Source organism: Triturus cristatus, chromosome 3_2 (assembly GCF_964204655.1).
Source record: "Triturus cristatus chromosome 3_2, aTriCri1.1, whole genome shotgun sequence".
Taxonomy (NCBI): Eukaryota; Metazoa; Chordata; class Amphibia; order Caudata; family Salamandridae; genus Triturus; species Triturus cristatus.
This window is the reverse complement of record NC_140584.1, coordinates 726,437,822-726,451,612: the sequence shown is the minus strand read 5'-3', so window position 1 is coordinate 726,451,612 and position 13,791 is coordinate 726,437,822. Positions and strand designations below refer to the sequence as shown.

The window sequence follows — 13,791 nt, the reverse complement described above, 5'->3', positions numbered from 1 at the left end:
AAATGTCTTGCCACGGGATAGTTGTGGTCTGAGTTTACTATCGCCCTGATATGTTGCAGGATTCGTTTATGCACAGGAAGTTTTGTACTTCCTATATATTCAAGATTGCAGGTGCATTTAAGTTTGTAAATTGCATAATCAGTGCGGCACGTCAGATGTCCCTGAATGGCTATTTCTTTGCAATTAAAGGCTGTTCTGTAGTGTGTACTATTGGTGGCAAATGTGCAGGCCCGACAGGAATTACACTTAAAAAAACCACTTTTATTAAGCCAAGTGCCTCTGGTATTAACCGGAGGCATGGTTCTCACTAGAGCATCTCTCATAGAGGGCGCCTTCCTAAAAGTAATAGAAGGTAAACTCGGGAGGATAGGACCCAAAATATTGTCTGTTAAGACAATAGGCCATTCAGAATAAATAATTTTACGAATGGCTTTTTCTTGAGAGCTAAACGTGGTAATAAGACGAATAGACTGAAGATCTAATTCAGTGATCTTATTACTGCTAGGTTGTAAAAGAGTAACCCTGGGCACCGAATTAGCTTTATTAAGGGCATGTGTGAGGAGAGGTTCTTTATAGCCCCTGTCCAGGAACCTATTAAAAGCTGCCATCTGACATTCAATTGAGACAGTATCATGACTACAGATACGTCGTATGCGGATGAATTCGCCATACGGTATACTGTTGATAAGGTGACGTGGATGTGCACTTTCAGCATGTAAAATCGAGTTTCCTGCAGTTGTCTTCCTATGTAATTTGGTACAGAGTATATTGTTGTCAATATAAACCAGAACATCAAGAAACTCGACAGAAGAAACATCAATGGAAGCAGTAAACCTGAGGTTCAGATCATTCACATTAATATCGTCAACAAAACTACTGGCATCTTCTTTTGAACCATTCCAAATTAAGAATATATCATCAATATACCTCCAGTAATGAACCACATGGCTCCACCAGTGCTGGTGGGTGGTCCTGAGGACATGCTCCTCCCACCAACCCACATGTAAACATGAGTAGCTGGGGGAGAAGCATGCCCCCATCGCCACACCACGCACTTGATGGTATATCACATTCTCAAATAGAAAGAAATTGGTAGACAAACAAAGTTCAATCATCTCCAAAATCATTTTGTTGTGGTCCTTCATATTGATATCCCTGTTGTCTAAGAAATATTTAGTAGCAATCATGCCATGACAATGCTTAATACTTGTGTAGAGGGATTCAATATCCATAACTATCAGCAGGTAGTTGGAACACCATGAAATGTCTTTAATCTTATTCAAGAGATCAGTCGTGTCCCTGATATAGGATGGCAGTGAAGTCATATGTGGCTGTAGAAAAAAATCAACATACTTCGACAGATTCTCATTCATGCTATTTTGGGCAGAGATAATGGGACGCCCAGGTACTGGAGTTACTTTTTTGTGAACCTTCGGTAAAAAATATAAAATAGGAATAACCGGATGTTCAATATTTAGAAAATTCATTTCATCTTTAGTTAACAATCCGTCTCTTTTCCAAAGGTAGATTTTTTTACGTGTTTTTTCCTCCGCAGATCTCATTTCAAATTTCGTTGTTTGTCTATAGCAAGATACATCGGATAGGTGACGAGTAGCTTCTGTCAGATAATCTTTCCGAGACCACAGTACTGTATTGCCCCCTTTATCCGATTTTCTGATAATAAGATTAGGATTATTCTGTAATTTGGACATTAAGGTGTGATATTGTTTGTTGCGATAATCCCTCTGTCGTGATGCAAAAGGAACTGTTCTATTTAAAATCTTAAGTTCTGTAATTACACGGTCACTGAAAACATCCACTGCATCTTTTGGCATCAGTGGAAGAAAGGTGGAGGTGGGACGAAAAGGGCTGGGGGCCGTCGTTTTAGAACATATGAATTGACTGGCCGAAGAAGGATCCCCATCTTCAGTCACTTGTGCCAAATCAAACATTAGTTGTAGATTAGAGATGTCATTAACTTGTAAGGAGCCTCCAATGTCTGTGGTATTCGTAATATTAACTGGATTCTTAGCAGCTGATGTGTTAAGTTGAAAATATTTAATTAGTTTGATTTTCCTTATAAACTTGAACACGTCAATCCTAGAGAGATTGTAGGAAAAACGGTTTTTAGGACAAAAGGAAAGGCCCAGTGATAGTAATTGTGTTTCAGTTGTCGTCAATGTGGTATCAGTTAAATTGATAACTGTGTTTTCTTTTGTGTTTAATGCTTTTTCCAGGCCCTTCTCGCATTGCCTCTTGATGTATTTTTGGCGGTGCCTGAGCCTCCTCTCCCTCCTGCGTTGGTTAACTGATCTCCTTGCACGAATTGAGGTTTGCGGGGGCGCAAGGCATACCTCCGGTCCTCGCTCACAAAATTTAGTTCCTCAACTAAGGAAAAACTTGAAGCAGCAGATGTTAAAGGTAGGGCAGAGTTTGATCGGCTATCATCAGAATCATCATTGGAGGTGAGGGACAGTATGTCTGAATCCCCTTCACTAGCTTGGACATCAATATTCACAACAGTTTGTTTGCCACGTGTAGTACCCCCAGTTAGTGCTTGTCTTTTATAGTTATCGTACTTGCGTGCAAAAGTAAAGATTCTACCAGTAGCGTAGTCATTCTGGTCTCTCGCAAATTTGAAAATCTTTCTCTCTTTAATCACATCCTCATATTTCTTTAGACGTATATCGATGTCATGTTTGCATTTATTAATATTTTCACTTTGACCAGATGCATCGAGTAGTCCATTTATGCGTTCTATTTCAATCAGAAGGGCATTACGGTCGATTTCAGCATATTGATCATATTCATCGAAGCCTGTAAATTATTTTCTGCCCATTCTTGTAACATATGAGGATTCGGATTTTCAAAAGTAGGTGCAATAAGAACACGCAGTCCCCTAGGAACACGATTGGCATCTCTATACTTTTCAAGTGATTTTTTCTCCCACCATTTTGAAAGTTCATTTTTCAGTAATTTCTCTAAAGTCTTAAGCAATGTTTTAACATCATCATTGGCTGTATCATTCTTGGAGTTTCTATGTTCCTCTATTGCTGTAGGTACATTCAGGAATAGGGCATCCGCCGCTGATTCCCTGTCACGGATGGCATCACTGGAAAACATGATTATATTTATATTGCAATGGGTGTTGCTTCAAGTAAAATGAAGATATAGGAGGAAATTCTGTAACCCGTTAGTTACCCAATCAGAGAACCACACCAGAACCGAGGAACTCCTTACCCGAAATGAAGACTGCAGCTCTGCCGGTCCTCCGACCAAGCGAACTCCGCAACTTCACGTCGTCCGGAGAAACAACGTGTTCAGTGGTAATCGTATCTAGGGTTCAACCGGGGGGCACAGCAACGGCGATTCTCTTCCGAGCAAAAACAGGAAATGCGCCGAAACGCAGATGGCTGTGTACACGCTGTGCCTCACAATCACAGAAGGGTCCGAGAAACCGGAAACAGCCTGCTCCGGTAGATTTGAAAATAGAAATAGTCCTTTCCGCTCTCCTTTCCACTCGGCGGAAATACAGGCACGGACCTCTCGCCTCCAAATCAAAAATCAAACAGTCCCACAAGCCAGGGCGGGTGAAGCAAATAATTTAATACCCAATTAAAATGAAGAAATAAACGGACCAGTGTCCTCCATGACGCGTTTCGCTCCACGCAGGGAGCTTGATTACATGATGCGTCTCCGTGAAATGAGCTCATAAATAGAGCGACACTGAACACCACAAAGAAGAAAATAGAAGACAGACTGCCAAATAGATCCTGACACACAATCTGCTCCCTTTAGGCATGATCAGCAATGCATTCAATGTCTTGTGCAAAATACGCAAACTGTAACAACGGGGCTCAGTAAACAGTAATTTAACAAAATAGACAGTCATTGACAAAAATGTATAAATATATACATATATATAAGAAATATATAAAATATATAAAAAATATAAAATACAAAAAGGAGGTGCCATAAAAGGTGGTTTTAAAATAAGTGCATAGTGCATATAATCCACCTAAAAAGGCAACCTTAATAAGCCCTTTGTACAAAAAAACGAACTGTCACATTTAAGTGCAAGGACATATATATGTATGTATGTATGTATGTATGTATGTGTATATATATATATATATATATATATATATATATATATATATATATATATATATATATATATATATAGTCCCCTCACATAAACTGAAAGTGAGAATTTGCTTTTATGCTTTCTTTCCTTACATGCTGAAATATGCACACAGTTTCCTGAAGGTTCGAAAAGGCATACCTGCATAATCTGTTCTTGCATAATGCCCATCTTCAGATCTTGTAGTTGTAGTTGTATTTTCTAATGAGGAAGATAAATAGAATAGATGTTAATGTTTACTTAAACATAAAATGAAGTGAAATAGATTAAATGGTAATATTTACATTAAACCTGAAATGATGTGATAGATATAAAATTACATTGAAAGAGAAGTGTATTACATGTGTATTACATTAAAGAAAAACAGCAACGGTAAGTGGAGATGTAGCACTTTACTTCAAAACCTGAACTTTTATGATCAAGTGTAATTCCTTATATTTACTACCATTAGACATTAAGTCCCTAATTTGCCTGTGCTGCATCTCGCTAATTTCTTCACAGTTGTTCACAGGGTTCTCGATTCAAGAAAAGATCTCACCACCTTGACTGCCTTGTAATACCTGTTGACCTTTCTCCTGTTGTTGTGTCTATGCCCCAACCTTCCAGAGGAATCCTATGTTTGCTTCTATTCTTCTTTGCCTCCCTCTCATTTCTCTACTTGTTGCTATCTCTGTTTTTCTTATCTGTGGCCACTCCAATGCATCCTCGCCTTGGTTTGATTTCTCCTCCACATTCCACCTCTCTTAGTTCATTGTCAGGGGCATGCTACTTTGGATCTGGAATTTCTGGTTTGCACATTTGTATGCTGATTACATGCTCCCTGTGATCTGTCAGTCAGTAACTTTGATCCTGGGTCTAAGGGTATGCCTAAACGCGTACCTCTAAGTCCGAGTTGATGTGGAGTTCACAACAGGCAAATTTATCAATAAAGATGTGATTTTGTTTTTTTCCATGAATGTATTGTCATTCATCTTGACATTGACTTTCTCAATATTAACATTTCACTCCCACCCATATGCCAGTGCTAGGGATACATGTGGCACCCTCTTCAGAATACTACTGGACATGTGAAGACAGAAGAAGTACTGTGTTTTCTGTTGATACCTATGAGGAGACCTGAAAGGCTGGACCTGTTACAACTTGTACCCAGCGAAAGGAATAAGACTCCAGGGGACAGTTGGCTGACCTCCTTTTAAGTTACATGGACACAATAAGCTGCTCGATGCCATTTTTCCTGAAGAGCCTGGCTGACCAGTTCCAACTGGACCTGTCCTGGATCATGAGCTCCCAGAACCCTTGGTTGTGTCATAGTGTACTCTTCCTAATATCCTGAAAATCAGGAACTTAGAAACTTTTTTGGCTCCAAAGACATCTAAGGTCTGGTACAACCCTGTCAAGTCAATCTGATGATGGTGAGTTGCTGGTGGGCGAAAGATTCAGGATGCTGTCATTTGGAGTTCATCCACAGCCGCATATACATTTCAGCAGGATGTCGCAGAGAGGTTATCTGGCCTCGTAGAGCCCTGTTTGCTTCCAGCTTGCAGCCTCACCCGCTGGAGGAATCCAAGCTCCAAAAAAGTGACTAAGTCTGAAGATAGAAATCAAAACTGGGCAAAGGCACCAAAAGTATCTGTCGAGTGAGGGACCTTCCCAGGGCACCAATTTTGAATTTCTCCCACTCCGTGCTTTCCTGTTAAAACTCAAAGGCTTCACCAGGACCTCATCCAGTGGCTATCTGACTTCACAAAGCCCTTTTCATCCACAGCCTTTTGACTTACACTGCTGATGATTTCTGACTTCCATCTCAGAGGCAAAGTCAGAAGGTAAAACTTATGAATGGGATGAACCTTGTTTCTGTATACGACCCACACTCTGTGTCGGTCAAAATTAAATCACACTTGGATCCTAGTCTAGCGTAACCAGATGACTGTGGTTGGCATTTGAGTTTTGTGTGCTATTTTTAGATTTAAAATGTTAGAATTCACCACTCTAGTTCACTTAGTGCATTTTCGTTGTTTGGTATCATTTCTTCATTAAAGTATTTCAGGTGTGGGTCCCTATCCTACTCTTCTAGAGGAGTACTGGGGATTCACAATTTGAGGGTTTGGATTCAATTTTATTTTGGTTCTTATGCACAGAGTCACTGTTTTTAGCATAAGACTACATTTACTGCACAAAACTATGACCTAATATTAGCTTTGCCCAATTAGGCTTGATGTGTGCAATGACGAATGGGGATAGCCTGTACTCTGAGCCCTCAACCATATGAACACGAACAGTTCTGACAATGGGTTCTGAAAGCCCACTGGGGTGATATGTGTAGCACCTTTATACACAGATATGCTGTTCACAGCAGAGGTTGCAGGTGATTATTTCCCCCTAGCTTTCCCTGGGGTGTGTCCACGTGAGCAAACATTGAACCTAGGGCGGTCCATTATACTCATTATGGATGAACTTTAACATGACTGCCCAATGTAATGATTATTTATGTTTATGTTGATTATAACTTGTTGACAGTGATGTATGCATATGTTTGCTTTATAACCTATATTACAGAGCTGTTCCTTATATCTACATGCATAGGGTGACATCTAAAGTCAGGTCTCCAGCAGTTGATTTCATTTATTTCTTGCATATGGATACATTTCTCTTCATTAGGAAGGAATTTTCTGGACTTGCCATGTCTACACATTAAAATAATATAAGATGGCCACGACAATGCATCAGGATTAGGTATCATCTATGCCTATAGGCCGCCATGTAGTCCATGCTTGTATGTACATATAGTGGTGTGGTGCTTTACAAACTTAATGTGTGAGCAAGGCCAGGATGGCAGACACGCATTGTATCTTGCTGGTTGCACCTTTGAATAAACACCCTTGAAGCACAGTGCTGAGTGTGCATGAAGTTTTTTTAATATAACATTATATATATATATATATATATATATTATCTACTGGCGGTCGCCAATAGATAGTCATAGTCACAACCTAGTTTCCATAGGAAATCTCAAAATTCTATTTTTAATAACTTTGGCGCCGGTTGACGAATCCTCGCGAAATGTTCAAAACTAATGGGGCGCTCCGTTCAGATCCTACCCTGAAAGTCTCGGGGTGATTCGTCAAGCGGGGGCCGAGAAAAAGGGGGGTCCCAAAACACGTTTTCCCCATGCATTTTTCCATAGGACCTTTAGTCGCAGCTACAGCCCAAACGGCTGAACAGAATTACGTGAAATTTGGCAGAGAGGTAGCCATAAGGTCAAGGAAGTGCCTTTTGCAGGTCTGGTGTAAATCTGTTCAGTATTTCCTGAGAAAATAGCATTTAAAAGCATATCAATATCTATACGCGCGCACTGTGCGCGCACTGTGCGCGCACCCTGCCGTGCGCGAGCGCAATTCTGATTGGTTGTTAGATGTCGGTAAACATTCAAATCGGTCGAAACCAGGAAGTGTCGGCCGCCATTTTGTCTCTCGCAGTCTGAGGGGGAGAAAAAAAAAGGTGGAGAACGTGAAAAGGGGGAGAGTGGACAGTTCCTGACCCCCTACCCTTGGTCAGGGGGTCACAGAAGGACCCCCAAGGGAAAAAAAAACGTTATTTTTTTTTTTCAAATTGCGAGGTGCGCGCACAGCATGCACTGCGAACCGTGGGTGCTCGGTGCGCAAAGCGCACCGAGTGCCCACAGTGTGTGCACAGTGCGCGAACGGTGAAAAACCTGAAAAATAAATAAATAAATAAATACATAACTTAGCATTTAAAAAACCGTACAAATTCACTGAAAAAACCATAGGTTTCACACACATTATAGTTACGAATTAGCATTTAAAAAACCTTGCAAATTAACTTAAAAAACCATAGGTTTCACACATGTTATAGTTAGCTGGACATTTCACTCGTAAAAAACCAATGAAATTCCCCAGTTATAGTTCGTGCAGGCAACTATAACTCACGCGACCACAATCCTCTGCTGATGACGTCAGATATTACATCAATGATGACATATGTGTCTTTGTGAAAAATAAATTTTTGTAATATATGTATAGCTAAAGATTAATGGAAGAAGACATGGGTAAATAAGTGTCTAAATACAGTGATGAAATATCTGACGTCATCAGCAGAGGATTGCGGTCGCGTGAGTTATAGTTGCCTGCACTAACTATAACGGGGGAATTTCATTGTTTTTTTACGAGTGAAATGTCCAGCTAACTATAACATGTGTGAAACCTATGGTTTTTTAAGTGAATATATATATATATATATATATATATATATTACCTACTGGCGGTCGCCAGTAGGTAGTTATAGTTAGGACCACGTTTCCATAGGAAAACCTCAACATTCTATTTTGAATAACTTTGGCGCCGGTCGACGAATCCTCGCGAATTTCTCAAAATAGGTGGGGCGCTACGCTCCGCTCCTACCCTGAAAGTCTCGGGGGGATTCGTCAAGCGGGGGCTGAGATAAAAGGGGGGTCCCAAAACACGTTTTTCCCATGCATTTTTCCATAGGACCTTTAGAACGAGCTACAGCCCGAACGGCTGAACAGAATTACTAGAAATTTGGCAGAGAGGTAGTCCCTAGGTCAATGAAGTGCCTTTTGTAGGTTTGGTGTAAATCTGTTCAGTAGATTCTGAGAAAATAGCCTTTAAATCAATATATATATCTGAGCCCGCTTACGGTACGCTTACCGTACGCTTACCGTACGCTTACCGTAAGCTTACGGTGGCGTGCGCGAGCGCGATTCTGATTGGCTCTTAGATCTTAGTAAACATTCGAATCGGCCGAAACCAGGAAGCGGCGTCCGCCATTTTGTCTCTCGCACTGAGTGTTGTTTATCAAACATGATGGCCAAAAACATGTTACGGGGCTGTTTTGACAACTCCCTCCCACATAGTCATGTTGAGGGAGTCCCCAAACATCCCCCAAGAGCAAAAACGGTTTTATTTTTTTTTCGGCAATTTCGCGGGGTACGCTTACCGTACGCTTACCGTACGCTTACCGTAAGCTTACCGTACGCTTACGGTAAAAAAATAAAAATAAAAAAAACACTATCCACACTTACCCCACCCCCTGTGCTTTTGGTGGCCGCAGGCCACCAAATGTGCAGGGCTTATTAATAGAGAAAAAAAACGTAATTTTGGCAACATGAAATTATAAAATCGAAATAAAAAAAACACTATCCACATTGACCTCACCCCCTGTGCTTTTGGTGGCCGAAGGCCACCAAATGTACAGGGCTTATTAAAGTTGATAAAAACCGTGCACGGAATGAACTGCGTTAAGTGGGCGCGCACGCCACAAATGGCGTAAAGTAACTTAGCATTTAAAAAACCGTACAAATTCACTGAAAAAACCATAGGTTTCACACACGTTATAGTTAGGAAATAGCATTTAAAAAACCTTGCTAATTCACTGAAAAAACCATAGGTTTCACACATGTTATAGTTAGCTGGACATTTTACTGATAAAAAACCAATGAAATTCCCCCGTTATAGTTACTGTAGGCAACTATAACTCACGCGACCGTAATCCTCTGCTGATGACATATGTGTCTTTATGAAAAAAAAATATTTGTAATATATGTATAGCTAAAATTTAATGGAAGAAGATATGGGCAAATAAGTGTCTAAATACAGTATTAGCATCAGCAGAGGATTGCGGTCGCGTGAGTTATAGTTGCCTACAGTAACTATAACGGGGGAATTTCATTGGTTTTTTATCAGTAAAATGTCCAGCTAACTATAACATGTGTGAAACCTATGGTTTTTTCAGTGATATATATATATATATATATATATATATATATATATATATATATATATATCTACAGTGCATGACCAATCCTGTACACTGTATAAAAATGCCAGGTGCTCACACCGTGGAAATTTGCCACTGTAGTATATTCTTTCACAACAAAAAACCTTGACGCGTTTCGGCGGCGAGCCGCCTTCTTCACAATAATGGGCGCCATTGAAAAAAGTCATTAAGTGCATAGTCACCACTTGTGGTTGTCACAGCAACTGCTGTCATATATATATATATATATATATATTTCCACGAATTCCTTAATAAGGATTGACGACGCCGTGTCTTGTGCTGCAAAATAGTTTTATTTGTCAGCTGCTGGACGCGTTTCGCCTGACCTGCAGGCTTGCTCACCAACATTTTAAATAAAGTTTTTCACCAATTTAAATGTGCACAAATCAAAACAAAGGTCAGATGGTGGACTACATAAACAGAATGATGGTTAAAAGACTCGTAGTTTTTTGTCTTGTAATCTAAATAATTACACAATCCTTTTCCCTGCACACATAATGCCTCAAACATAGATCATTTATTTATGTTAATACATTTCGAATATTTTGTTTCTATGAATGATCAGACATATACTAATATTTTTTGTTTTTATGCAAAGCCAGAATATATACCGATCTCTGCATATAAATAGTTTTAGCCCCAGTGGGCTTTGCGACTCAAAAGTTGTATATAAGAAACAATATTAATACGGCTCGTGCCTGAAAATCAGCACTTGGTATATACAACACTTGGTATATCGCATTTCATCTGCTGAACATGTGTTCTGTGCCCGTTATGTTGCAATTAGCATAGCCCAAGTGGGCAACAGTTGATACAGTTATCTACAGTCTCTTTATGCTTCCAGTAGTATGTGACTTTCTTCTAATACCTACAACAAATTAACCGTGCTTAAATGTGAAAATGGTTAAAAACAGAAAAGGGAGTAGCGTATTTTTCAGTTCCTATTCTGTTTACAGATGTGTGTATAAGTCTTCTTCTACATTCAAACCTGCAGGGGTTTTGCAGTTTAATTTTATTATGTACTTAGATTCCAATTTCCTCAACTGCTTCTCACGATTTCCCCCTCTATCATTTGGTTTGACAGCATCTATTACATAATAGGTTAGGACCGTTATGTTTTTTTGGTGGTGTCGTTCAAAGTGGCATGCCACTGGGTACGTTCTGTCTCCATTTTTGACTGCTCTTAAATGCTGCAACACCCTCTTGTGGACTGGTAAGATCGTGCTGCCCACGTACCTCAGTCCACACGGACACTGAAGCACGTAGACAGCATGGTCTGTCTTGCAAGTATAATGACCTCTGATTTTAAATTCCTTACTTGCTAGATTTGATGTATATTTTGTAGTGTTAGTCCCATGGATGCAGGCTTTGCATTTTGTGCATTTGATAAAACCTTCTTTTTTGTTTAACCACATCTTGGATGATTTAATGGGCACCTTTTTCATTACATTGCTAACCAACATTTCTTTAAAGCTTCTCGCTTTTCTGAATGTTAGTTGGGGCCTTCTCTGCACGATTTTACCCAGCACCGGATCATTTCTGATAAGGTGCCAGTGTTTGGATAGTATGTTTCTTACATGTATGTGCTGTGTGTTAAACGTGGTTATCATCCTGCATACATTCACATTTAGAGTTTCTTTTTTCTTTTTTGTGTTGCTTGTCTTAAATAGAATGTCTTCTCTGGTTCTTTTTTTAGCTTTCAGAATGGCTGAGTCTATACATTGATCTGGGTACCCTCTCGCCTGAAATCGTGTATGTAAAATTTTCAACTCTGCATCACAGTTATTTTTGTTGCTACAATTACGGATTGTTCTGAGGCTTTCCCCATACGGAATACTGTTGATTAAATTCCGGGGATGGAAGCTTTTGGCATGTAGGAACGTGTTACCTGCCGTAGGTTTACGGTATAACACTGTTTCTACTCTACCCTTGTCAATATAGATGGTAAGATCTAGAAAATTGACTATGGTGTCACTGATGTCACTTGTAAATTTTAAATTCAGATCATTATTCTGTAAATGCGCAATAAAGTCAATTGCAGAGTTTCTGGAGCCTTTCCATACGATGAATAAATCATCAATGAATCTGCTCCAATGCATCACATTGTTTTGCCAAATTTCTGGGTACATTTTTTGGATCACCTGCTCCTCCCACCAGCCCATATGCAAATTCGCAAAGCTGGTGGCGAAGCAGGTGCCCATCGCTGTGCCACATATCTGATGGTATAGTTCACCATTAAAAAGAAAGTAATTATTCTTTAGGCAAAAAGCTGTCATTTCTATTAACATCTGGGTATGTGCCCAGAATTTTACTGGTCGATTGCCCAAAAAATGTTTGACTGCATTTAAGCCATCTTCATGGCGAATGCTGGTGTATAAACTTGTCACGTCTATAGTTACCAATAAAAAGTCACCTTCCCATGGCATGTCATATATTCGTTTCAAAAAATCTCCTGTATCCTGGATATATGATGAAAGGCATTTTGTTAGGGGGCATAAAAAAGAGTCTACAAACTTGGAAGTATTAGCTAGTGCACTACCGATAGCCGAAATTATAGGGCGGCCTGGAGGGTTCAATTGATCTTTATGTATCTTCGGTATTAGATACAACACAGGTGTTACTGGGTTACTGATTTTCAAAAAATTCATTTCCTCTTGCTTCAATAGACCCCTTGTATACCAATCTGATAACATGCTATTATACAAGACATGACTATCCTGCATAGTTGATTCAGATATTTTGACATAGTTTGAACGATTGTTCAATTGTTTGTTTGCTTCCAGTAAGTATTTCTGTTTGTCCCAAAGTACCACATTGCCGCCTTTGTCAGCATTCCTCACAATGCAGTTAGAGTTCATTGCTAATTTGTTGACTAAGGCAAGGTATTCACGTTGTTGTTTTGGTACAATTTCTTGTTTAGACAGTGTTTTAGTACATAGTTGTTTTAAGTCATTGACTACCAATTCACTATAGATGTCAACTGCATCCTTTCCAGTCATTGGGATAAATTTAGAGGTTGGTTTGAAATGCGTTGGATCATTGCTGATGATATTGATGCCTTCACATTCTGCCAATGATACTGCTCGATCAATGTCCACACTTGTACTTGTAGATGGTTGAGAAGAACATGGTTGTTCCTGCAAATTATACATGTCTAGCATTAAGTTCATGTCCTCTACCACTAATTCTGTGATTGTTTCCGATGTAGAGGGGTCTTCACTTGATAATGTCGTTTTCGCGTTGTCATTGAAGTATTTCTTCAGCTTTAGTGATCGAGTAAATTTGAAAACATCGAGTCTTGTTTGAACGTAATTAAAGTCTTCTTTTGGGCAAAAAGATAGGCCTAATTTTAAAATTCTTTGTTCTTTTTCAGATAATTGTATGTTGGTCAGATTTACGATTGTAGCTTTATCATCATCTAATATTTCCTTTTGTTCTTGGGCTGCCCTGCGTTTTCTGAATAGTTTTGTGCCCTTCCTCCTCTGTTTCCTCTGCCTCTTCCTCTTGGAGGCTTTGTGTACTGGACGAATTGTCTTGGCCGGAGATTGAATCTTCTCTCTTGCTCTAAAAAACTAAACTCATCCAATACTGAAGGGGTTGGAGCCATCTGCCCATTGGTTACTTCCTCTGCATCTGTGTCAACCTCTGAGCTCGGGACACTGCTTAACTCTGACTGCACTTGACCTGTTATTTTACCTCCTTCGTTTAATTTTTGGCGTCGTATGTTTTCAAATTTTTTTGCAAACGTGTAGATCTGACCTCGCTCATAATCCTGTTTGTCTCGTATGAATTTCTGTGCTTTCCTTTCTTTTATTGAATCTTCCAATTTACGC

General features: G+C 39.6%; 1 protein-coding gene across 1 annotated transcript in view; it reads right to left on the bottom strand.

The window, feature by feature from the left end:
- The window catches only part of TMEFF2 (transmembrane protein with EGF like and two follistatin like domains 2), an 826,595-nt gene that overhangs the window by 199,704 nt on the left and 613,100 nt on the right, over nt 1-13,791 (bottom strand). The window contains exon 7 of the mRNA XM_085648776.1: nt 4,286-4,345. Coding sequence (XP_085504902.1) covers nt 4,286-4,345 — 60 coding nt within the window. The remainder of the gene's footprint in view (nt 1-4,285; nt 4,346-13,791) is intronic.